At 38.1% G+C, this 26,934-nt stretch overlaps 2 protein-coding genes across 7 annotated transcripts in view; both read left to right on the top strand.

Annotated features, from left to right (window-relative positions):
* mier2 (mesoderm induction early response 1, family member 2) overlaps positions 1-14,851 on the top strand; it is a 33,484-nt gene extending 18,633 nt beyond the window's left edge. Inside the window, exons 1-12 of one of the 6 annotated variants that reach the window (XM_077584482.1) lie at positions 4,314-4,368; positions 6,720-6,876; positions 6,979-7,092; positions 7,207-7,315; positions 7,446-7,525; positions 7,603-7,672; positions 7,742-7,893; positions 8,342-8,423; positions 8,569-8,660; positions 8,960-9,090; positions 9,205-9,350; positions 12,580-14,851. In XM_077584482.1, the coding sequence (XP_077440608.1) occupies positions 6,856-6,876; positions 6,979-7,092; positions 7,207-7,315; positions 7,446-7,525; positions 7,603-7,672; positions 7,742-7,893; positions 8,342-8,423; positions 8,569-8,660; positions 8,960-9,090; positions 9,205-9,350; positions 12,580-12,944 (1,362 nt within the window). In that variant the 5' untranslated portion in view covers positions 4,314-4,368; positions 6,720-6,855 and the 3' untranslated portion in view covers positions 12,945-14,851. The other 5 variants (XM_077584481.1, XM_077584483.1, XM_077584478.1 and 2 more) reach the window with 5 other exon arrangements.
* A 1,255-nt stretch (positions 14,852-16,106) lies between these two features.
* The window catches only part of plpp2b (phospholipid phosphatase 2b), a 28,208-nt gene continuing 17,380 nt past the window's right edge, over positions 16,107-26,934 (top strand). Inside the window, exon 1 of the mRNA XM_077584515.1 lies at positions 16,107-16,576. Coding sequence (XP_077440641.1) covers positions 16,519-16,576 — 58 coding nt within the window. The 5' untranslated portion in view covers positions 16,107-16,518. The remainder of the gene's footprint in view (positions 16,577-26,934) is intronic.

Raw genomic sequence — 26,934 nt, 5'->3', positions numbered from 1 at the left:
TTTTAACTTAACATTTCTACTTTATTCTCATATTACTTGTTACGTCAAATATACATGACTTTTTGTCTTGAAAAAATATTCTTGTATCTGTGATTTTTTTTTCTTAAAAAAAAAAAATACGGCTTCATTCTTGTAGTATATATTTTTTTGTTACAGTCGGCGCTAATACTGGATTAGTTTAGAGTTGGAACAATTCAGGAACAATTTTTCAAAATTTAAAATTAAATGAATGATTAGAAATACAATATATTTTCAAAATTTTATATAGAAGTAGTATTCTAAATTAAGATTGCTTTTGTTTTGTACGAAGCAATTTTACGGCCACATTAAAAAAAATATATATATATATATACTCACAGAATGCCGTTGTATGAAAATAGAGGGCTAATACTACTTAGTAGTGCTGTTTAAATTTTGACTATTATCTTGTAATATATATTTAAAAAAAAAAGCTTTTTATCTTTTTAAAAAAGTGCCTACTCTTTTTTTCTAAGTAACTTTATTCCCATAATATTTCTTTTTATTGTGGGCCTAATATTCTTTTGTTATTTTCAGTAGCTTCCACAGTTATGTTTTCAGTTTTTAAACATCTTCAATAGCAATATTCATACGACCAATAAGAAAGAAACTGTAACCAGGTGTAATTGATGGGAGGAGCAAATTCCTTCCTTGTTCCATTCTTCTCCCATCTGTGCAAACAATCTCATTCCAGACGATCACATTTGTATTGTTTTTATTTCAAATGCACTGTATTGTATATTGTGTGTACTATAATGTCATGATGTCACAAGTTGGTCTGTAGTAGTTGGTGTGAGTCAGCTGATGATCATGCGAAGTGGACTGAAGATGATTTGACCGGTCACACAAACACAGAAAGGTGGAAGTCGGCAAAGAATGAGGAAATATACAATATGTACGTTTACAGAATGTATCCGAGTACAAGTGAAGTCAAGAAATTCAGACAGTATCAGTGTTGGTATCAATGCATCCCAATTTATTGACACTTTGTTTTAGTTTCACTCATTTTTGCTTCAGATGAACACGTTTTTTTTTTTTTTTATAATAAATATTTCTATCCTTCTTTTGGGTAAATCACATTAATAGTCCAAAGGAAAAATTCATTAACATTTTTTTTTTTTTTTTTTTTTACTTAGACGTCATGAAAATCGATTTAGATGATTGTGCGTGGTTTATTGCTGGCTTTTCCCCGCATTCCAAAAACATGTACATTAGAGTCACTAAAGACTTGGAATTGTCGATTGTGTAAATGTGAATGATTGTTTGTCCGTATGATTTATGTGTACACCACCTCACCCTAAATCAGCTGAGATTAATCAAAATCAAATATTGCAGTAATCCATGATTAAAAAAAAAAAAAAGTATGTTGTACCTCTACAAAAGTTGTGCTTTTCATATTTTGGGTGACAAGCACAATTGTAAACTATAAACTATTTGATAGGGGTTACAAGAAGAGAAGTAAATAAAGCAGCTCTTCACGCCACTAACGCATGGGGAACTCCTTTATTTACCATAGATAAAATGTGTGAAGTGAGAAGTCAAGCTACAGTTTTCTCATGGACGACGATTTGTTTTGTTTTGCAAGTAGTGCAGTCTCCACCTACTGGTTACTTGAAGTAATGTAGTAGTGTTGCAACATACATTCTTTAAACCCTTGTTTGGGAGAAATTTAAAAAATATTGAAGCCTGTATCCAAAATGTTCTTTCGAAAATGACCTTGTTGAGGCTGGCGACATAACTGAGAGGGAAGAGTGAAGACGAGCGTTATGGCGTGTGCTTTTTAATTGTTGTCACATGCTACTTTACAATGCTTGCAGATGGCAACACACGGGGTACTTTACACAAGTGCTGTGTGATACTGCTTGATTTGACGTTGAGCAGATACCAAGTAATAAGACTAGTATCACCGATTTCAGTATTGATTTTGTTTAATGATTACTGCTGCTTTTTTTAATTTTAGCATCATCTCGATTCTAGCTGATGCTTTATTATTGTGATCAGTTTTTTTTTTCTGGTGGTATACTGAATTTACGATGAAAATGAATTATTTTGATCTTTTTTTCTGGATTATTTTTCTTTATTAAAAGGTGCACAGAATTATTACTTGAAAAAGATGTGAAAATACATTAAATAAATAAAAAATATATTTACAATAATATGTACTGTGTGCCCCCACACAACAGTCTAAACACAACATCCTGATTAATATTGTGTTATGTATGAATTGGGCAGAAAAATCGACCCATTTTTATCTATATCAGGGGACGGCCATTTTGCCTTGCACTGCCACCTTGCTGCTGAAAATGGCATCACAGTGCCTAAGGGCGCGTTTTGCGAACGTCACATGACCAATCAAAAGATGATGAACAGGTGAGGTGTGATTGGTCATTACCTGAGCCCTTAGGCACTGTGATGTAATTTTCCGTCGACAGCATGTGGCAAAATGGCCGCCCCCGAGATGGATTAAAAAAATACTAATTATATATATATCTATATATATATAAATACACACACACACTTCATCACTGTACTTGCGTAGATATTTCATGTATCTGTATTTTACTTGAGTATCTGTTGTTTTTAGAGTGTTTTTTTTTAAACTTAAATAATGGAGTTGAATCAGTAATTCTACTTTAACCAGAGTATTTCTTTTACACAAGTATCTTCTATTTATTTTCTGTGCACTTCTACAAGTACAGAGTGTGAGGACTTTTGGCACCTCTGGCAAGCATACGTGTGTGAAGAGAGCAGCTTCTATCTTTATCTGCCCTGGCCATGTACTACTGTGGCTGCCCCCTCCCTTCTACATACGTAGCCACTATACATTATGTTTAGTTGGACTTATTTCAAGGCTATGGGTCATTCATATAGGAGGAAAATTTAGGCACCAACATTTTTGAAAACGGACCATTTTGTCCAATGTTTTCAAGAAAAACTGGTAATAAGCCATCATATAAATGGATTGGTCCAGCTCTGCATCTATTGTCAACAAGGCATTTTTGCCATCAGCGCTTTAAAAAACTTTTCCAAGTGAAATTCAAACATTTTGTGAACCTTCCAAGCAGACACCCCAAACTTACTGTAGATGGGAACTTTGCCGTTTTAAAACCACTAGCAGATTTACTGTAAATGTAGCCCTTCATTCGCGAAACTCTTGCCCTCCTTGGGACTCTGACCAAAGTTGAGCGACGTGCAAGAGCGTGATTCTCAAACATGGCCATTCATGATCACAGGCAGTTTTGAAATTGCGCAGGTGTGATAAAAAGTCACAAAGAAGGCTGTGGAGCTGAAGGAAAAAACAAAATAAAAGCAGCGCTAGCAGTGCTAAGCTAGCATTAGCGCTGTACAGTAAACAAGGTGATGTTAACCAAGGCTGCTATGTTAGTAGCATGACTAATTCATGATATACAAAGTAGTTTTACTATGACACTAAATGTTTTTGGTTTTCAGTTGTTTTTTTGGGACCAGCAATTAGAAATGGAAAAAGTGGTGATATTCGTACTTTTCCAGTAGAATTTTTCATGCTATATTGCTTAGCCCATCTGTGCTACAGGGAATTTGGTGCGCTCAGTAGTCGACTTGTGACTGTTGTGATGGTGCGTCATGTGATTTCTTTATTATTGTATTCCTTCATACTAACTATCTCAAGCAAAGAAAGAAAGTGGTCAGAAAATTTTGGGCAATATAAATTCACATGTATATTGAAACGGATGGTGTTCCACAGGGTTAAATTCTGGGACCTCTGCTGATTTCATTGTATCTGCTGCCCCTGGGTGCTATCTTTAGAAAGCGGCAGTGGTTGTTTTCTATTAAAATGATTCAAATAACTCTGGTGCATTGTTACAGCCCTGCTTATTACACGTTAGCAGAGCAGAGTGTGTTGTACATCCAATGAAACAAAACGTTTTAAAATGAAGAAAAACACAATTTAAACAAACTTGTTGTAGTGGCATTTGTGCAAATGTTTGGCCACTTACAGTAAGACCTCAGTGTTCCATTATTCTGCTAATATTGCTAATATTCTGGTAACGTTTTAATATTCTGTAGCGTCGTAGTTTATAGTAGGAAATATCTGCTGTACAGTACTTTACAGTGGGGGAAGTTAGCAGATGTAAAGTGTTGAGGGGGAAATAAGAGGAAATGGTGGGTTTAAAATGACTTTTAACACGCCTAAGGCTCGTTTGGGACGTAATCTATATAAATGTTTTTAATGGATGATAAAAAGTGAAGTTCTGTGGTCACAAGTACACAACTACCTGAATCAATAACACATCGCGTTACACAGTGCTACACAACAGACCTACAACATCCGGGCTAGTCGGCTCACGCAGGAACGGAATGGCGGCGGAGGTAAGTGGACGAAAACGAGGCTGTAGTCGCCCAGACGACGGGCTAAACCAGGGCCACATACGGCCGCTAGTCACGCAGCACGGTACGGCGTATATGTCGGCGGTGTGACCGGCGAACGAACGCGGAAGGGGTGGAGGGGGGGAAATGTAGCAACGCGGGGGTTAAACATCGGGGAAGTGGAGGTAGAAGGGGGAGGAATGGAGAAGCTCCCCGGCGTTTCGATCCTCTCGCTCGGCGTTAAAGAGCCATTCCTCCCCCTCCTTCTCTCTCATAGCCTGTCGAAAGGAACTGAACCGAAAACAAAAGAAGGGAAGCTATAAACACGGCGTTGGCCCGAGTGGTTTGGTGAAGTTTTTACACGCGGAAAAAGTTGTCCGCGTAGTCTTTGTCGTCCCTTTTTTTTTTGTGGGACATTTTGACTTTTTATTTCCTTCTCGCGCGATCCGCCGAGAAGGAAGAGGCGTTCAGCACCAAGTGGCAGGAAAGCGCCCCTGGTCACACACTTGCAACAGAAGCAACACAACTTTGTCACCACAACGGGTCGTGTTTAACAAATAACACAAACGAGTGAATGGAGATTCTTCAACTTGTGTGCTACTGTCTAAAGTTTCCTTGGTTTCCTTTTCCCTGTTGCTCCGGAGGCCTAAAACTTTAATCTATGCTCCAAAAGCATGCTACAAGGGATGCCACCGCCAAACGAAACTTTGGGAATTTCCATATTGCAGAATGAAACAAAATATAAGGCGTGAGGTCTTATCAGCTAGTTTTACTGGCACAGATATAACAGGCCTATGTATTAATCGTATGTTAAGTCAAACCATAAGGAGTAATACAAGCTGCCCAAAAGCACATTCATATATTCAGAATTGAAACACTAAATATACTTATCCCAGCAGGCCAAAATCTCGAGACGTTAGGGAGTCAAAATGAGCGTCAAGTTTCAAACGCTTACACTTAACTAGCGCAGATGGAAGATTGTTGGTGATAAATGTTTTGGGAGTTTTTTGTGATGTTTTTTTTTTCATTTTTTTGCATTTGAAGTGCACATTCAATCGTTTATAGAAAATTCCACAAAGATGACAGCCACTTGTCAATTTGGTATTCACTTGTTTTACCTTGACGTCACACACCACCATTTTGGAGGTCGACGTATTGTTTTGTTCCAGTGCTTATTAAGTGTTTTGAGTAAAGAATTCTCCTAACTTCACCTGCCAACATGGCAGACAAACAAATACTGAAAAAGCGATGCAAAACTATTCACTTAAATAATGTTCTGAGAGAGAAGAAAAAAATCCCCTTACTTGTGTTGTGTTGTTTACTTTCCTGTTTCCAAACAAAATGTCCCCATAGTTTTGCAAACATTGGGAACTGACTAGCAAAACATAGCTAATGGTATCAACAAGTGTGACTGACTTCTGTTATGTTTTTCCAGATTGGCCATAGAATTTCTGAACGGCAGAATCTGGTGTTTATACAACACATTTGCCACAACGGGTGAAATGACTTTCAATCACTTTATTAAACAAAAAGTCACAAAGCAAACACGTTATCAAAATTCATGCATGGGAGCATGGCCACCACTAACACCATGACTGGCTAACTAAAAAACTCACAACTGCCAAAGTAACTTTGATTTGCTGACACGCATATCTTTCACCAGGTCATTTAAAGCCTTTCACACTCAAAGTCACAGAAAATGCCAACCCCAAGTGAACAATAACAATACTTTCACATCACATGGCTATTTTGTTGTTTAATAATTAGTGCTGTCAAAGTTAAAGTGTTCATTGTTTAATTAATCACAAAAAAATTATCGCATTAATCATGAATTAACACAGATTAATCGCACTATTAATTTTGACCATAGATTATCCTTTAGCGTGACAGCGGGTGGCTACGTTTAAGGTAGCACAGGTTGTGTTTGAGCAATAAACATAATTTCATGCATTAAAGTAAAGCATTTAATGAATGTTTCCGTATCACATTTAGAATATTTGTTCATGTCAAAATATCGGGGTCATTTTTTTTTTTCATTTTAAATTATGCAAGTAATTAACTGATTTTTTTTTTTTAAAGAGGAGAATGAGCGTGTGCACTGGATCAAAAAATGTTGAAGACATCCTCAGAACATTAAATGTCAAAATAATTAACACATAACCGGTGCCCTTCAAATTTGGCGAGGGAAAAAATTTAGATTAAAAAAAGCCTTTTTTATTAAGCGATTAATCTCTAAAATGTTATTAATCTGATTAAAAAAATTAATTACTGATTACGCAATTAATCGAATAATGGATTCGAAATTTTTTCATTTCCTGGGTTTTGCATGTGACCACTGATGTTTCCGTCCATAGGCAGGCCGAGGGCCTGTGGACCTTGCCGCCAAGGTTCCATCCCATTTGAGATCGTGAGGTACGGCGATGAAGACGCTGGGCCGGAGAAAAAAAGCATATCCGGAGTTGAAGGAGAGACTCTCTTCTTCCCCAAAACATGGCGGCCCAACCCCAGACTGTACGCTCAAGTTGTGTTACGTGGCTCCTCTTCGGCTGAATAAATCTCATTCTGTATTTTTTTTTTTCTCCCATTATTCCTGTTTCTTGTCATACTTTGTAGCCCAATGAGCTGCCCTTGGAAGAGCTGCTGGCTCTGTATGGCTACGCAGTGCCTGATCCAGTCAAGCAGAGCTGTCACGTCTCCGCCACTCTGCCAGATATGACTCTGGCCAAGGTGACAGCCCGCCTCAAGCCAACACAACTAAAAAAAATAAAATAAATAAATAAAAAACACACGCACATACACTGCTGTTGATATCGCAGCTCCAATGTTTCCTGTCGTCTCCAGAAACAGATCACCGAGGACATCTTTACTACAGCAGAAGGAGTGGAGTCAGCTGATGATCTCACCCCCTCGGTCACCTCCAGCACATCAGATCTGCTCCAACATCTGCCTTGTGAGTTCACCAGCACGGTGCCCTTTGCCTAATGTTGTGGCCGGTGACTGCAAACAGGGGAGTCAAAAGTGGTACCGTACCGATGTAGACAGATCTTCTGAAGTTGTTTTTTTTTTTTTACCCCTCTCAGCTGGAAACAAAGACACATCCGTCTGCTCGTCTGACGAGGAGTCCGACGATATCTCCCTTCCCTCCAATGAAGAACACAAGGTCAGTCACCAGATGCTGACATCACTTATTTTTAGCATTATTCGAGTAGCCTGACACCAATTTCTTTGTCATGCCAGGAGATCATGGTTGGCTCCATGTACCAAGCAATAATCCCTCCTCTCGGTCCCTATACCTACCACGAACAAGGTAGAAACCTCTTACTTTTGCCGCGCTCCCGACTCCATATTTCGACATCTCTGGCGTCCCCGTGTCCAGCATACAACAGCGAGGACCAACTGTTGTGGAGACCGGGTGCTCTGCCGCTGCTGGAAGTGGAGCACTTCCTGTTGAATGTACAGAGGCCACGTGGCCAAGAAGGGGCAGTCTGCAAGCAAACGTGCACCGACATTGTACGAGACAATGAGCAGGTACTACATCGTACACCTCATGTTCACATCTGTCTGTCCATTCATATAAACGCATAATGTAAACATGTTTGTACAGTTTTTTTTCTAGAAGCACAGTAACGTTAGGGGCACAAGCAGAAAATGAAGGATTGAACTATAGAAATTGACTTGCATCATTTTCACATATCTGTTTATTTAGAACCTGAGACTTGCCTCTTTTTACACATCAGCCAATCACGGTGATCATTCACCACCACACCTCCTTTCTCACACATGTTGGCCCCGCCTTCTTTTTTTTGAGGTCTCATTTCTTCTTTGTTTGCAGTTAATGTCGAAAAGTTTTCATTATTATTGTTTTCATTATTATTCAAAATGAGGAAAGCTTACCGCCACAATGACCTACACAACTACTCTACGTACAGTAAGCATCTTTGATCAGCCTTTTTTTTTTTTTTGTCTATGCTACCAGGCGCTGTATGAACTGCTGAAATGTAACTTCAACGCGGAGGAGGCACTGCGACGACTACACTTTAATGTGAAAGTTTTCACTGGTAAGACTTGCGTTTTGATAGTTTGAAGTCAAGCGCAATACTAATTTGAAGAAAACAGAGAAAAATAAATACCAGTGAATTTTATGATAATGATTTTTTGTTCTTAATTGCATTTTGCTGGTGCTCATCCCCTTTTGTTTAGAAGAGCTGTGTGGCTGGAGTGAGGAGGAGTGTAGGAATTTTGAGCACGGCTATAAAGTTTACGGGAAAAACTTCCACCTCATTCAGGCTAACAAGGTAAGTGCTTCAAAGACAAGCGATGTTTATTCCTGACTTGCCAGGTCACATTTTTTTAACATTCAGAGACACAATTACATTTAATCCATTCACATAGATGTATACTGTCAACATTTGTTTGTCCTTCCACCTAAGCACGTAATGTAAACGTGTCTGCACTCTCACTTAGAATCACATTACGGTCAGATTGAGAGCAAAAAATGTCACTGGCATTTAGACCTTTGGTATCAAACAACCCACCAAGAAAAAGAAAATGTCATCCTGAGTGAGCGTAACAAAACAGGCTTCCTTCTCCGCAGGTAAGGACCCGCTCTGTGGGGGAGTGTGTGGAGTACTACTACATGTGGAAGAAGTCTGAGCGGCACGACTACTTCACTCAACAAGCCACCAGGATCACTCGAAAGAAGTACACCTTGCAGTTAGGGAACATGTGAGTTGTGTGACTAAACTAACGAATCCTCATACAAAGTACCTTCACCCTTATCTGAACTCTGGGATTCGATTCTAGATGATATGTTCTTAACGTGTGTTTTATGTGCTATAGGGAAGAGAGAGACCAGGACGGGTCGGCCGGCGAGCTGGACGGAAGCAACAATTCCGCCGCTTTACTGTCTTGCAGTAGCTCCGCCGTCTCCGGAAAGCTGGCGCCTCCTTTACCTCGGCAGTCCAGCCTGGATCTGGTCAAACAAGGTAAAACTCTGAAAAAGAACCAACAGATTTTTTTTAAAGTAAGCCAAAATCATCTAAATTAAATTCTATATAAAAAGTATAGTCGTGCTTGAAAGCGTACCTACCGGTAGGTCAACCTGTGGGCTCGACTGTAAATGTACAAAAGCGAAACGTCGCTTAATGACCCAAAAAATGCTGTGAATCGTCACCAAAATTCACATGCACATCTCGACTCATGTCACCTTCAACCTCTAAATATATCAAAACAATTGCCACAGTATTTTTTTTTTTATTACGCCTAGGGTATGTAAACTTTCAAGCACCACAGTATATAAGTCATCAAAATTATGTCTAAATAGTATATAAATAAAAATATTTTCACTTTTTAAATTGAACGACTAGAATAAATAGTTTTCTATCATATTGTAATGTGGTATGTTTACCACTACTGGCACGGTGGCTCCCTCTAGTGGTTTGGAAAAGACTCACTGAAATAAATGTTCTAACTGCATAACATTTAAGTGGATTCAATTTCTCATCTATCATTTTTTTGGGACAGTCCAATACATTAAAATAGTTTGGTATAGTTCAGTTGTGTTTAACTTGTAAGTACAATACATTTGCGTTTAGTCTTTTAGAGCAGTTTATTTTCAAACATTGATTCAAATGGAAATTATTTTTGCCATATTGAAGGGCAGTATGAATGTTGAAACTGCATAATGGTAACGTGGCTTCCAACACTGTTTAGCAATAAAACCTCATTTTTTAAAAAAAATGCTTAAGTTTACAATGTTACTACATTTTCGTATTGGTCATAATGGTGGCACTTGGACAGTGAGGTATTTTTTGAAGTGTGGTATAAACAGTTTGAGAGCCACTGTTGTAATGTATTAAGATGCACTTGTGTTTCTTCTGAGGATCATGGAAAGGTAGAGTGCACTCTGGTCTATTTCGTAATCATTGAAAGTCGCAATCAAACTACAGTATGTGGTTTCAGAAAGGGGAAAAAAATATCTGAAATGTATCGTCTCAACTCACTTTGTACAGTATGTTAAACCGTTTACATACCATGTCCGATACATTACATCGCATCGCACCGTTTTTTTTTAATTCATTTGTCATTCAATTTTTTACGTCAAGAATTTGCTGTCTTCCATTCCGAATCATTTATGCATTTTTTTCCCCCCCTCATTCTTGTTTTGTGTCTGCATGCACATGCATGGCTCACCCCTTTTTGACAACGGCGCTCCAGAGGAGGAGGGCCGCCCTCGGCGCAGACGGACCCCCCGCTTTCTCTTAAAGCCGTGACCTTGGTGCGGTCTGGCCTACAGAAAGCAGGCTGCAGCCTGCAGGTAACGAACGAGGGTGGGGGGGTGCTTGTCGAGCTTGTCGCTTCAGTAGACACATGTTCGTTCTATTCTTCCTTCCCTTTATTTCCATTCAATGTGGCATCAGCTCCTTTATTGTACAGGTGCATCTGAACACATTTTAATGGATTGTGAAAAATGAATGTACTGTATCGGAAAATGGCACATTTTAGCAGTTCAATTCAAAAGGTGAAACTCGCATATTGTACAGATTCACTACTGAGTGAAATATGTCATGATTTTGTTTTGTTTTTTCAATCTTATTTTCAAAATTGGATCTTAGAGCTCCCAGCTAACACAAACCCAAGTTCACCATATCAATAAGTTACAATAAGTTTGATTGTTTTCTTTGTAAATATTCAAACAATCAAAAGTATTTTTTCAAAAAAAAAAAAGGATAATAATCCGCCTTCTAAATAGCATTTTTGTACGCGTATAATAAATCTACATAAGAGTTTAGCTTTTTGTTGTGAACTACAGAAATAAAATACATTTTCGACCATGTGGTACCATATAAATATTCAGATTCATTGTGATGCACCTGTATGTTTTACAACCACTAATGTTGTTGTCATTGCTTCACTCAACTTGTCTCGCAGATTTTTTTTTTTTTTTTTTAAGTTTCACTTAGCAACATGAAATTTGTTAGCTCATGAGTAGACACCAAAAAAAGAACTTCATGCCTGAAAAGACAAGGTTGGTCTGCCATTTTGTTTTTCGCTTCCAAGGGCTCCTGTAAAGATTTTAAGTTCAGTGAATCGGATTGAGAATATTAATAATAACATGTTGTATGTGGCCCAAAGACCAAAGAAACATCAAATATATGAACACATAGAAAATTCACATTTACATACAGTGTGCATTGACTGTTTTGATTCATTTCTTTGCTGTGAATGTGATGACAAACTAATGGCTGTGAATTTGCATATATTCTAAAAGTTTGTCTCTGTAGATAAAGGTTCATATAAAAGTGTATCGAGTCATAATAACCCCTTTTGTGTTCGTAATCCTCCATAAACCAGGAAGTAGACTACCTAACTAAAAAAAAAAATGTTTTCCACTTATACTAATAGTTTGACTGGTGTTAGATATTATTAACATTTAAATTCTTTATTTTCATATATTAACCATTGTTAACATTTTAATTCTTTATATTAACCATGTTGAGAGGTTTTGTGGACGTGTAAAGCGGGTGGTGTTGAGCTCAGTATAATTTGACCTTAAGATGGGACATATTATTTGGTCTAGAAGTTCCTTCTCTGTGGGAAAACACATTTGGTCCTTGAGAACAGAATCTGTTTCGAACATGCACCCCGGACTCTGTTTTCGCCATCACTCATGGAAAAGTACCCAGAGAGTATGTTTTGTCTACAAATGAAAGAGAGGCGGTCGGTTTAAACTATAAGAAGCCATTTTACACGCGGAAGAGGCACATTCGGCGCTCTGAATTCCACCTGTTAAGTGATGAAAAGGAGACTGTCACGATGTCCAGAGATCTCTGTTAGATTAAAATCATTTTTGCAAAGGTGTTTTTTCTTACATTAAACCTGTCTTCAAGTTTTGGAACACGCAAAGAGGACAAATATTTTTTATTCCTCTTCACTGGTTATATAAAGTAATTCAGACTTTGTTCAATCGTCCAATCTAATGGTGGTTTGGTGAGGCTGATTTATGCACAGAAGTGTACAAAATCAGATTATGTTGCCACGGTAACGCCATCATAGAACAAGGACCGCCTGTATGCCTTGGGATGATGCACTTATTTGTGTTTTTGACTGTTTGTCCTGTTCAATAAGTGTCTCAAAGTCCATCTGCGTTTGTCACTCTCATTTTTCCCCCACTTCACTGACATTTTGCCGTTTCTCCTCCTACGACATGTCCAGATGGAGAACCGCTGACGTGCGGCGACGGCCGTCCTCAGAACCCGTTTGCCCGTCCCTTCCCTCTGCCTGCCTCGTCAGATCAGAGGGGTCGCTTCTCGGGCTGCGGCGCAGGTCCGGCCCAGCTCCAAGACCATCAGCGTCCGCCGGGCTTCTTCCAGTTCCACATGCGCGACGGTCCTTTCATCCCCGAGGACTGCGGCGCAGCAGGTGACGTGACTGACCCCCCCGTGGCCTGCGATTGGGACTTCACCTGCTGCGTGCCTCCTCTCCCCCACCTAATGACTTCCTGTCCCGCTTCTCTGCATTTATCCCCCTGCTGCGCTGCCCTCCCTCCCAGTGAAAGCACTTGGGAAAATCCTATTTGAATAGAGATGCGTTTTTTTTTTTTTTTTGACTGATAAAAGCAAGCAGAACAAACTAAAAAAACTTCCAGAAGACTCTCATGGCTCCTTTTGAAGCCGTAAGAGTTCAGCACTGCTTGTTGCTGCTCGAAGTCCATTCACACAAAGATCACTTTATTTCAACACAAACGTCCTCTTACCGCTCGTCATCCACTCTCCATTTCGTCTCCGTTCTGTTTGCTCCCGCTTTCCTTCTATGTCTTTATGCCGACAACAGGTAGATTTCTATTTTTCGGAGATTATCATCAGTTTTTACAACACGGACTCATACAATAGTGCCAGCTGCCTTGCGACATTCCCACTGAGTATGTTGAGGAAATGTTGGGAGAGGAAAAAAAAAGTCACAAAGGAGCATTCAGAGGGTCACAAAGTTAGGGGGTGTGATGGAGACATTTTTTCCAACATAAACATTCTTTCTTTTCTATTTTTTTATCATCAATTTATGAGCACACATAATTGTGGATAGTAAAAGTATTAACTGGATTAGCACAGTTTATATTTTGGGTTATAAACAGTTCTAGCCCGGCAAATATAACCTGAAGAATGAACTGTACAGATCCAGATTACATGTTGTACTTTCACAGACTATAATCAGGTTTAAACTAGACTAGCCCAGGTTATAGGTAAGTATAATTAATTTAACTGGCCCAGTCTGTGACCTACCGGTATGTTAAAATGGATAATCTGTAATTCGGGGTCTAAACATTGCCGGCCCTGACCAGGGGCCACCAACCTTTTTGAAGATTACGACTACTACCAGATTGCTACCAGTTTGATACACACTTCTGAAATAACAAATTTGCTTAAATAGTGTTTACTCATGTGTTATTATTATGTTTACTCAATCACAAAAACAATTTTTGTCTCAAAACGGGGGGGATTACCTGAGTGATCGATGGACTACTCAATAAAATAAGATTTATTATTGACAGCCCTATTTATTAGTAATAATGAATGACATGTATTTATGTGAAGACGCGGATCATGTTAATGATTTTTCACAATTAGGAAACATAAATACCAATATGCAACACTTTGTTTCTATAGATCTCTTCAATTGCTTACGTTTTCAAATGATCACTTATACGACATTCCGAGAGAATCACAATGCACTGGTGAGCTATTTTTGGAACAGGCCCACGGATTACTCACGTATATCATTTTAACTAGCCCAGAGCGCATCTTCGGGATGAATCTAGTTCATAATATAACCCAGGGTTAAAATTGACTGTACAAGTAAATGCCCTGGGTTCAACTGGATTATCGCAGAATATAACCCAGGATATCCTAGAATGTATGATGGTCATAACCCAGATTATATTGACATCATAAATTTGACTGGCATAATAGAGGATAGATTGAGGACGTTCATTGTGATTAAATTGTGACCCCCCCCCCCCCCCTTCACTTTTGGACATTTGACGATTTATTATGCTTTGCAGAACAATCGGGACATTGATTTCAGTGATTGTTCTTGCTTTATCTGACCCTCAATTCATGTTTTATTGTAACGCTATTCTGGATCTAAAAAAAGCAAAGCAAACGTTTCATGGAGTGGAAGAACTTCGTGGTTGTTAACATGACCACCTGTCGTCTTCTGTCTCTTCTTATATTTATTTGTACTTCTTAACTATGTGTGCATGTCTGAGCTTCCAGCGAAGCGATCCAGATGGATGTTTGGCGTTTACACAAAAAGGAGGGGACAGGACAAGACCTGATGTGAGCAGGACTGTTTCTTTTACTTTCACATTTGGTTTTGCAATGTATGTATTGTACTGCTCCGGTCGTTTGTTAATAATTATTATATTTTGTTAAAAAAAAAAAGTGTTGATAATAATAATAATAAATGATTAAGCTACACTATTGTGAAATATTGTCCAGAAAAATGTTTTTGTCAAATAAGAAGCCGAATAGCAATAGAATGGAGGACATATAGTATATTTATTTAATTGGAAAGGGTTTGCCAATAGCATTTCCACATTTTTTGGCAAGTGATGCTTAAGAAATTAATGTGTCAATCAAATGTATTCATTGCAGGTGAGTCGTATCGTTGTGTGTTTGAGGCAGGCAAACGGTGAGGAAGAAAATTCAGTGTAACCAGGTAATTTGTCAATCAAATGGATCATTTAGAGCAATTTTTTGCATCTTTATGAGACTAAAGAAAAATATCTTACCTGTTGGTACTGAAAAATCCCAGAAGGGGGCAGGAAAAACACATTTGAAATGCATTTCGACACTGAAATTAAATCGGACACTCTTCAATGTAATGTTTCACTCGACCAACATAATGTGTTCATCTACTTCATGTGTTTCAATTTAGTCTTGACAGAAGTGCAATTAAAATGAGTGCTTGGACGCTCAGGCTTGCTGAACTAAGCAAACTGCAAGCAAATGTAGTTTTGCTGTCCAAAACATGTTCCAATAGCTGCGAGCAGAGTGGCAACAAGCACACATGATATATACCTACAAGGCTTTTGAGAATGGGCCAACCAATGGGTCTAAACTAGGTTATTATTACACTTTGCACGTGGTCAAAATGTACAGAAAAGTATGAAGAACAACACTACTTTTTTTGTAATTAATTTGACTTGATCTTCATTGAAAACACAGTTATTTTCTAACTTGACTGTGTGTGCGTGCGTTTGTCAGTGTATTTATGTCATTTAATAAATATATCCATTTAAAATGGACCACAGTGCATCTTAATACAAAACGTACTGATCATAAAAATGCAATACTGTATCCAATTGCGGTAATTAACACAAGTTAATATAATTTGCTACTCTCAATCTCTGCCCTTTCCCCCCTAAAATAAACACATCAAATATATAAAAAGTGTGAATTGAGTAAAAAAATATGAATTTAATTCATTTATGTACAGGTGACGTGACCTGACGTCATCTGATGATTTTTTTTTTTTTGCCCCAGTGGGCGAAATTTGTAAAATAATAATCACAATTATTATTTTTTATTTATTTGTCAGCTTGTCCATTTTGTATCTATTTCTTGCTTGTTTTTAAAAATTTTTTTTTAATTATTTGTTTGTGGTGGGGTGGGTGGGGATTAATTTGCCCGCTCCTTCCATTTTTCCTCCTCGAGTCTCGAGGAAGACAGGAAACAGGAAAATGGGAGGGAGAAATGGAGACGTAAAGGGGAGGCGCCCAGTGTCGCCGCCGTTTTGGGTGCTGTGCTTTGCCTTCCCCACAACGGCGTGGACTGGAAAGATGTTTGGATGCTCTGTCCGGAGTCTCTCGTAAAATATTCCAGAACGCAAACAGTACTTCTTTCTTTATTTTCACTTCACATTTTTACGACTTTTCCCCACACTTTTTGACAGAGGCAAGCACTAGTGTTTGTGTGTGTGCGTGCACGCGCACAGGTAAACACAAGATTATCCCGGAAGAACCCGTAATGCAGGTTGCGTTTTTTGTTGTTATGTAGCAAAGGCGAGCATAATGGAGTGGTTTACAGGTACGGTTTGAGTTTGTTTCTTCATCCCAATGCGCCAAAAGTGAAGTTGAAACGACGGCGAAGCAACATGAAGGGTGTGAAGAAGAAGCTGTACGTGCTTATGGACGTGCTGTGCGTGCTCGTCGGTGAGTACGCTTCAAATTATTTTGCCTGTAGTACCAGGTTTTACTATACGTGTGTGTTGTGACAGTTGCTGTGGAATGTGTGATTATTATGCACGCACGCACGCGATGGTCTAGATTTGACTCTCCAATGTTAGGTTGGCCATTCTTGTGTATATAATCCACTTTCCCCAAATGATTCCCCATTCTCCTCCTCAGTGGAGTGGACAGAGCAGGAAGCTGGAATGTTTGTTTATGGAAATGTGATATTCCCTTTTTCTTTGCCAAGAATCTAACCAGGAATGTTCCATTTCCAGCTTATGCACTGTATGACTCCCCCCAAAATATCCATTATTGTGTTAAATGTGTATTGTATAATTATATGTGCAGTTAGATTTTTCTGCTTCCGAACAAATCCTTCTGCGTCTGAGAACCATAACTTGTGGGTGAACTAAAAAAAAAAAGTCCTTAAAAACACCTGCAAAACATATACTAAACAAATTACTACTACATATTTTAGCTTTGGGCAGATTAATACGATTGTGAAGTAAAATATAAATTTGACATAAATGATCCAGCATTGTTGCTGTTTTCTCAGAGTACAGTAGTACACAGGAAGATGGATGGAGGGATGTACCTAATAAAGTGTCCAGAGAGTTAGGCTCTCCTGATGGTTACATCCTGCATCTAGTGCTCTGTTTTGGCGTCCTGCCAATCAGGTCTCAGTTGCAATAATGGCTTGACATCATGTCATTATACTGAACGTCGGCTCTTATGGGCACAAAATACTTTTCCGGTTTGGTTAGTAGTTTTGTTTGCATGTGTTTTCTCACTGTCAAATATTTCCATTCTACTTTGTTAGTCATTTTCTCGGAATGTATTTTTTGGAAGTGCAAACGTTCCATTTTGCTACATTTTGCTTTGTGAGCCGGGAATTATAGTATGGAAAGAGCAGCACTTCCAATCTGGGAGTGATTCCGATTCCTTTGTGTCATTCATAGCTGGACCTGCCCTTCAAACAGCCTCGCCACTCAATGGATATGCATTCAGTGTCTTTTATTATTTTATTTTTGTTTTATTTTATTTTTTAAATTTTAATTTTATTTTGCCATTAATCCAATAATCACCTACATATTTCTGGGTTTGCTATTTATGAAGTCAACCTATTTTTTTTTTCTATTATACTATCCGCATCTCTGTGCAGTTTTTGTACTCGTTCTGAAATGCCGTTAAATCCCTGGCTCGGTAGGAAAGTAGTACAGTAATTGGTACCAAGGAAGCAGATAGAAGTGGTGCATCTCGACTGAGAGACAAGCTTTGTGTCTTGGGGAGGAGCTAAATTTAGCCTGGGTTGTTGTTGGATGTTACAGAGAGTCTTGCATGTGTTTTAAGGATAGTGTTGTAAAATGAGTTTAAAATCATATTAAATTGCTTTGGGATTAAAGTTTGTTGTATTGACGTTTTAATTTGATTTTTTTTTAAAGGGCTAATTACTCGCGATCCCTGGATTAATTACAGTACTAAACCATTACATAACCTTTCTGTTTTTTCACTCTCCTAGTGTTGCATTTCCCCTTATTCTTCCTGAAATATTATTTATTTTATTTGTATTTATTTATTTTTATTATTTTTGTGCATAACGTTAAATTGAACATTCAGTCGAAGTACCCCAAGGATAGAAAATTAAAGAATCTGTATTATTACTATTATTACCTAAATATATATATTTTTTGATGTGGTACTGCAATAGAATTTACTATATATCATTATAACTCTGGGGAAAAAAAAGAGGTTTAAATTGTGAAAGTTGTGAAGTGTGTATATAGTGTACTGTAAGTGTTTAGAGCCAGTGGGTGTTGGCCGCAAGAGGCAATATCAGGGTTTACCTCTCCCAAGGCATGACTGTCACTTAATCAGCACAGTAGTAGGCGTATATCTTAGTTCATAAAGGAGATCATGTACACACCCACATTCCAAATGACTACGCATGGAATTGCACATCTTTTGTTATGAGCACTGAAATAAAATCTCTATAGTACATAATGTCTCGTTTACAAGTACCACCAGTGTATGAATTATCCAAACTGTCCATTTTTCTCTATTGTTTGCGAGCGTTTCCTCATATTATGCTCATTTTATCAGTGGTACTGTAGCTTTTCCTGGGAAGATGGTTCTTCCTGCGTTCTCAGACAGTCGTCTTGGTGGGAATAGTTTTTCCTCGGGAGGGCAGCGTCATGGAAACAGAACACGCGTGTGTTCCTCTGGGGCCCAAACGTCTTCTTCTTTTTTCACAGTTATGTTTATAATAGTGCACTTTCGTTTGGGTAGGATGTGTGAAGCCTTTGAATGGGATTGGCATGCATCACTCTTGCATATAAAGAGCAAGATGGCTGTTTAGTGTAGTCTGCTTTTATTGTGGTCAACACAGCATTGGCCTAGTGAATCATATGACAACGCCATTTGGAAAATCTACTAACAAAACGTTTTATACTTAAAGCAGTTTTTTCTATTTTAAATTATCATTGACTCATTCACTGCTATTGACGGCTATAGACGTCAAAAATTCATTTGAACTCTATTAGTTTCCCATTTTTTGCCCATTTTTGTTAACAAGAGTGTCAAAACCTAGATTTTTTTATTGTGCATTTATAACAGATATAAAATTTGTGATGAATTACAATTAAAAAATAATTAATCGTCTGACGCCCCTAATTTTTTATAATCTTTTCTTTTTTTAATTAGGGGAATCAGTCAATCACAATTTTAATTTTAATTGTAATTAATCACATGACTTCACTAGTTAACTCGAGATTAATCACAAATTGTATATCTGTTCCAAATGCACAATACATATTTTTCTAGGTTTTCATACTCCTGTTAACAAAAGTGGAAAAAAATGTGAAACTAATAGTTAAAATGAATTTTTGACGTCTATAGCCGTCAATGGCAGTGAATGAGTTAAATGTATGTAATGTTGTATTGGACATATTAAAAGCATTCATTGCACATTGTCGAAAACTAGAGAGTTTACATCTCGTATCAAATTGCAATTTTACAGAAAAGTAAAAGTTCCCAAATCGTTAGCCTAATAGCATAATTGCTCGTGTCATTTTTGAACGCGTTGCGACTATGTTTTGGTTTGCGATGTTGTCGGTTGCTATGCACTTGTTATGGTCCTGTATTTTGTCTTATCAGCCTTTATTATGTCATAGAATCGAACACGGCCCGAACTGGAGTTGCAAAGTGACACGTTTGTCAGTATGTCACGGTTTCATGGTCTAGATTTCTTCGTCGAGTTCTTTCTTTCGAGGCCATCTGTGTCTAACCCTGCACCCTGTGGTTACTTTGTATTTTTGAATATTTTATTTTATTTTATTTATTTATTTATTATTATTATTATTTTTTATTTACTTCCATATCGTGTCTGACTATCTTATCAGTGGTCCACAAAGTCAATTGGCGACTTTGAAAAATTCAAATTATTATTATTATTTTTTTTTAGATCTTAGTATGTGGTTTATTCAGTTTAAACTAAAATAAGGGCATGTGAGACTTTGATGTGTCGTATTCGCATTGAGCCTCGTCAAGTAAATGATGTCTTACGGAGGTTCCCTTGATTTCTAGAAAGCTCTAAGCTACGTAGCATAGTGGAACAAGACAGCTTTTTTTGCACATTGAATTTTTTACTTTTGATCACTACTTGAGGAATAATAACACCGGGTTTATAACAGCGTCGAGAGCTCAGACAAACGCACACTTGTCACATGCTCACAGTTCCATGAGGCCACACAGTGTGCGTATATTGCCCATCTTTGAAGTCACATTCATTTTGGCCGACTTGATCTCCCTCTGTGGACTTTTACGCTTTGGTTTTAAACCTGTGTGGCCCGCTTCTTTCATTCCATCCCTCCACCGCAAAGGCTTTTTTTCAAGCAAAACCCAGACGACTCATTGACTGGCAGCCCTCGGTCGACCTCGCCGCCACCTCCTCCCGCGGCTAAGCATGCGTGAATGATGGCTCGGGCGAAGCAGCAGGGATTAAAAATAAAAGAATGGGCAGCAGCGACAGGATTTGGTGAGACTGTTGAAGTTGGGCGTTCCTGCACTCAATTGGAATTCCAGAGGCCAGCAGTGAAGGCTCAGCACATACCTTCACCCTGAGTCAGGCCGGCTCAGGGTGAGAGCGTCAAGAAGAAGGGACGTCGGGTTGTTTTGTTGCTTCACGTCGCCTTTAATGGAAAGTGTTGTGGAGGGACGTGAGGTTTGAGTAACGGACAACGCTGTAACTTAGAATTAGCGCCGTCACAAAGTCATCTTTTTGGGAGTCGATGATCCTATCGATTAGTCCTTCAACTCATTCACTGCCATTGACGGCTATAGACGTCAAAAGTTCATTTGAACTATTTCTATTAGTTAAACTTTTGTTAACAAGAATGTGAAAACCTAAAAAAAAAATTATTGTACATTTAGAACAGATATAAAATTTGTGATTAATCGTGAGTTAACTAGTGAAGTAATGCGATTAATTACAATAAAAATTTTAACCGCCCCAAATTTTTTATAATCTTTTTTTTTTTTTAAATCGCGTCAGGTGAATACAATTTTTCATTGTAACTTATCACATGACTTCAATAATTAACTCACGGTTAATCACAAATTTTATATCTGTTCTAAATGTACAATATATATATATATATATATTTTTTTTTAGGTTTTCATACTCTTATTAACAAAAGTGAAACACTAATAGAAATAGTTCAAATGAATTTTTGACGTCTATAGCCGTCAATGGCAGTGAATGAGTTAATTCGCCCCATTATTTAGCAGTGGGGTAGATCACAATCCAGGACACATTTTCAGAGTTAAGCAGATACTTAAAGATTGAATTTGTTTGATTTGACACTTTGTGTGGACAGGCACTCCAGAGAGACAAATATTTGTATACAGCGGTGTTATTGATATGCTCCCACCACCCTCGAAAATCCTTATGGTGATGTAACTGCATGTGGTATGTAAACAGATCGTTAACAGGTGCGTCTTTAGTTCAACATGTTAGCAGTTAGCACCTGCCTAGCTATCAACCGTTGTGCTTACGATTCGTAGCTTTCTTGTTGAAGAGCCGTCTCATGGTTTGCTGGGGCGCTTTCTGGTATGCCTGGAATGTTTACAAAGCGAACAGATAGCCAACACGGACATTGGTCCTAACTGATTGTGACCACAGAAAGCCAACTTGCAGGTGCGACAGTGCCCTCTTTTCACAACAAAACAGTTTGCAGATTTCTTTAATAAAAGTTCTCTTGACACGCAGGATAAAAATATTACGGCACAGTTAATGTCCTCTTGTTACACTCCAATTCTGCTTAATAGTTTGGACAGTAAACTGTGATCGCCAAACTCATTTAGAGATGATTTGATTTTGAATTGCCATTTTATGTCATTTTTGCCACAATTCTACATAATAGAGTGATTTTTGATGCTAAGTCGCTAACTGTTACCGACTGATCAGCTGTTAACTTCCACATTGCTAATGCCAATCTGGGCCTTTTTTCAAAGGTTTTTATAGCCTTAAAGGAGAAGTCAACCTTAAACATTTCTTGACAATAATATGTTGTTATATGTGACCTCACTAGTCTAAACATGACATTCATTTTTGGAATATGAGCTATGAAGCAAAATCCAGCCGTTTTTACCCATCTCAGGGGCGGCCATTTGCCACTTTCTGGCGACTGAAGATGACATCACAGTTGCTAAGGGCTCAGGCAACGACCAATCACAGCTCACCTGTTTTCTGAAGCTGAGCTGTGATTGGTTGTTACCTGAGACCTGAGCAACTGTGATGTCATTTTCACCCATCAGCAAGTGACAAAATGGCCATCGTCTCATATTGGTAAAAACTGCTGGATTTTTGCTTAACTCATATTCCACTAACACAATATTAACCAGAATACCATATTTAGACTAGTAGGGCTGCATAGAACATATTATTGTCAATATTTTTTTGGGGGGGGGAGGTTGACTTCCTCTTTAATGTGAACTTTAACCTGTACAACTTGGTTGGAAATAAATAATTAACAGATAAATAATTAAACAGCTGAAATAATGTAGTTGCCAAATTACATGAAACGTGTTCAGAATTACACTTGCCACCATTTTGAGGGCCTCTGCTTCACCCCAAATAAAGTTCAGCTGTTCTTGTAGGCTTTCCTGACATTTTTTTGCTACTTCTCCAACAAGCTTCAGGAGCACAAGAATACCCAGAAAGGCACCATAGGTTAAATCTCGCAATATTTTGTGGCCTTATTGGACACTTGTGGCAACTCCCTCCAAAGCAGATGTTGACCCATCTGCATCCAAACTGCAAATGAAGAGCCATGTGCACAAAGTCGCCACCGGCTAATTTAATGCAAGCCATTTAAAGGCACAGAAAGGCCATCAGAGGATATTTGACACTTGACTCTGTGCATGTGAGTTTTAGTAAGCAAATCTTTGCCAAACCAGCAACCAGAAAAATCACTTTTGTTTTGCGCCTGGCCAATCCCGCTTTGGAAACTGCATGCGACATTTTCACTGCCAAGAATATGAGTTGCCGCAAAGAGCGTTCCCACACGTGCGACCTTGAAGTCGCACCTCTCTCTCCCAACACACCTTGAAAATGTGCATAAGAATGGAACCAATGAAAACAACAGCTGCGTTTGTGAAAATTGAAGGAGAATTGCCGTCCTCGGTACGGTCGCGCAGGTGCAGCAGGTTGGACGAGTCGGTGCCAGGCGCTCCGACGGGACGTCCGGATGGAAATCGGAATAAACAGTCCAGGCTGTGCGACGTGCCACCGCGGTCCCCAAGGTCCGGTGTAATTGCACATGTGCATTCTAAATGGAGCGCTCTCTATATTTACATGAGAGCGAGGAGTGTGTGGGAGGACGCCGCACACAAGACAATAACAGGCAGGCGGGTGGCCGGGGCAAGAACGAATGGGATAAAAACAGAGTGGAGGATGTGAATGAGAGGGGCGAGTCATTTTCTTTCCGCGCTGTCATCTGACTTGTTACGGCCTCCGGAGATTGCATTACATTTATATCGCCAATTGACAGTACTGAAAATACAACTTTGTAAAGTTATAGGACAGTTTTTCTCGGCATTATAAAGTTATTTTATTCTTGTATGCCCCCCTGAAAAAAATACAACTTTATTCTCTTAACCCTGCTGCTTATTTTTTTGTGGTATTATATTCGAGTAATTACTTTTCTGTGAAGTATAATGATATTGTTATTCTTGAGATTTATTATTTTTTTATTACTAATTGCTGTTTTTCTTCTAATATTCTAACATTACTATAGTAATTAAAAAAGTTTTTTTTAGCATTACATTTTCTCGGGAATTAACTTATTCTCATAAAATTACAACTTGCTGTATTTATTGGAATATTCCGGATTTCTTAAAAAAAACAACAACCTTTGATTTCATTTCAGGTTATTACATATATATATATATATAAAAAAATCGATTGATATTGAAACTAGGCATTGGCCGATTACCAGTTTGGCCGTTTACCGCGGTTTTAAAAGGTCACAATTTCAATAATCGCTAATACTGGTTGTTATTTAGCGCTTTTCTTTTTTGAGGGAATGTCTAAGCAGGGCCCAACATGATTGGCTGCTTGCATAGTTGAGTAATCGAGCCACCTCTTTGAAGTAATTGCATCCAATTACATTTTTTCTTTCTCTTTCTCAGCGCATAAAGGAGGAGGAGGAGGAGGGAGGGAGCAAGATAAGATAAGATACTGCAAACACAGATGGCTTTTAACGTGCATTATCGTAAAAAAAAAAAAGGGGGGAATAAAAAGCAGATGGTACCTTGTGGTATTAATTAGCCCACAGGTCTGTTCTAAAAATAGCTCACCAATAATGTGTAACTTAGAAGAATTAAAACACATTTATTTATTTAAACTTAGCATGGTACATATTTCTTCTATGAAATAATCTATATTTTGTTTAAAAATAATAGATTGTGTTTAAAAAAAAAAAAAACAGTTTAGTTTTTTATTTACTTAAATATATATATTTTTTAAGTTGCAGGTCTGTTCTAAAAATAGCTCACCAGTAATTGGAATATGTAACTTAGAAGAATTAAAATACATTTATTTATTTATTGGAACTCAACATGGTACACATTTCTTCTACTAAATATTTTATATTTTCTTTAAAAAATAATAGATTATGTTAAATAAATGCAGTTCAGTTTTTATTTGTCTAAATATAAAAAAGAGAGGTCATTTTAGAGCTATAATTTTGATGCTGTGACATTTTTTTGCTCACAGTTATCATACCATAAGAATTCAAATAGGCTCATGTCTAATTGAAACTTTTTTCTATTATACTCATGTATCCTGAGACTTATTCTGAAAGAACGTTAACATTACTACTTCTCTTGTGCAATATATAGTGAAGCATCAAAATCCAATACAAAATGAGTCTGCCTTTATCCAGGAAGGAAATCCTGATCCCAACATCCTGTACCTTCTAACAGACCTCCCCTTTGCGGGAGATTAGCCTGGCCACATCCTGACAGACGGCCAGGCCAGCCCGTCCGTAGAAGCCAGGTGCCCCCACCCTGACAGACGCTTCTCCCTCTTCTCTCCTAAATAAAGTCCGTCCACGCTGTCAGCAAGATGTCTGAGTTAAGCTCCAATGAGAGCAAGCGCTCGCTCTTTAAGTGGTGTCGCTCCGTCTTGCGGGCTTGTCTCGTGGTCTCTTGGAGGCCCGGTTTGTCTACAGATGCATCTATTTTTGACCCGCCCGCCGCTCTGTGTCTGTGCGTGCTTTTCAGCAGTTTGTTTGAGTACACACTCGGGATGGCGTGTTATATTATTTTGCCGCTAATGCCAACAAAAGCATTCCGTAGACATTGGGGTCTTTTACTGGTCAAAATCGTTTGACGCTAATGCATATAGAAGAAAACGTTTGAAAAAAAAAAAAAAGAGGGGAAAAAACATTTATTTATTTATTTATTTATTTATTTTTAAAAAGGAGAGCAATGATTATGTCAAATTGAATGAACAATACTGAGCTCTCCTTAAAAAAAAAAAAAAAAAAAAAGAAGAAAACGTTTGAATCGTATCCCCTAAAGTGACTGATGTCAGACTAAAGAAGAAAGCGGCTTTTGAAAAGCTATCCTCTCTATAATGAAGTCCAACATTTAACAGAAAACATATTAACTCATTCACTGCCATTGATGGCTATAGACGGCTATATTTCTATTAATTTAAAAAAAAATCCACTTTTGTTAAGAGTTTAAAAACCCTTGATTTTTTTCATTGTACATTTAAAACCGATATAAAATTTGTGATTAATCGTGCGTTAACTAGTGAATTCATTCGATTAATTTCAATTAAAACTTTTAATTGCCTGACACCCCTAATTTTTTATAATATTTTCTTTCTTTTTTTAAATTGAAGGACTGCAGAAATCAGTCACAGATGATACGCTGAAATCAAAGGATTTGGACTCACAATTAATCGCAAATTTTTTATCTGTTCTAAATGTATAATAAACATTTTTTTCCCTATGTTTTCATACTCTTGTTAAAAGTGGGAAAAAAATTAAACTAATAGAAATAGTTCAAATGGATTTTTGACGTCTATAGCCGTCAATGGCAGTGAATGAGTTAAACAACTTTAAAAACAGGTTTAGGTGTTGCCATAATTCATGCGTGAAATTGAAGTGACATTTACAATGCTTTTAAAACAGCAAATAAACAGCCGTATGTACCCTTTTAATAAATGATGTGCTAAAACTGTTGTGTTTCAAGGCAAACACTCCACGTTAGTGTTGGCTGATGTCATGTTTTGACACAGACAGTTCCACAGTCAGCAGTCTGGAAATATCTGAAGTCATATTTGGAAGTAGGTGCACATGAAATATAGTTGGAAGCAAAAGTCTGCTGCTCTGGTATCATTTTATGATCCCCCCCCCCCCTACTCTCCCCTCTCTGCCTCCTCGCTAGCCAGCTGGAGACAGAAAATGGAGAGGGGGGGGCGCCGTGGCAAACATTTACGGAAAAGCAGACGACTGATGAGTGTAGTGGATGTGCGCTGGCCATCCGTCATAATCGGGTGGCTGTTGATGGTATAAGGCTTGCGTGGGGCAGATGTTAATCGTCCAAAAGCATCAAAATGTGATCAACACAGGCGTGACCTGACTTAAAGGTTCGACGTGGTACGATCACCTCCCAGTTGAAGTTTGCTTAAAAACTAGACTAAGTGCAATTTCTGCAGATGTTGCGTGGGAATGCTGAAAGCTGAATGCTAAGATGAATGCTTATGAAGTGAATTGAAAGATAAATGATGTGAAAATTACAAAATTATTAATTGGAGTTGAAAGATA

This window comes from Vanacampus margaritifer, chromosome 13 (genome assembly GCF_051991255.1).
Source record: "Vanacampus margaritifer isolate UIUO_Vmar chromosome 13, RoL_Vmar_1.0, whole genome shotgun sequence".
In the NCBI taxonomy this organism is placed as follows: domain Eukaryota; kingdom Metazoa; phylum Chordata; class Actinopteri; order Syngnathiformes; family Syngnathidae; genus Vanacampus; species Vanacampus margaritifer.
This window is presented reverse-complemented; position numbering and strand designations above follow the sequence as displayed.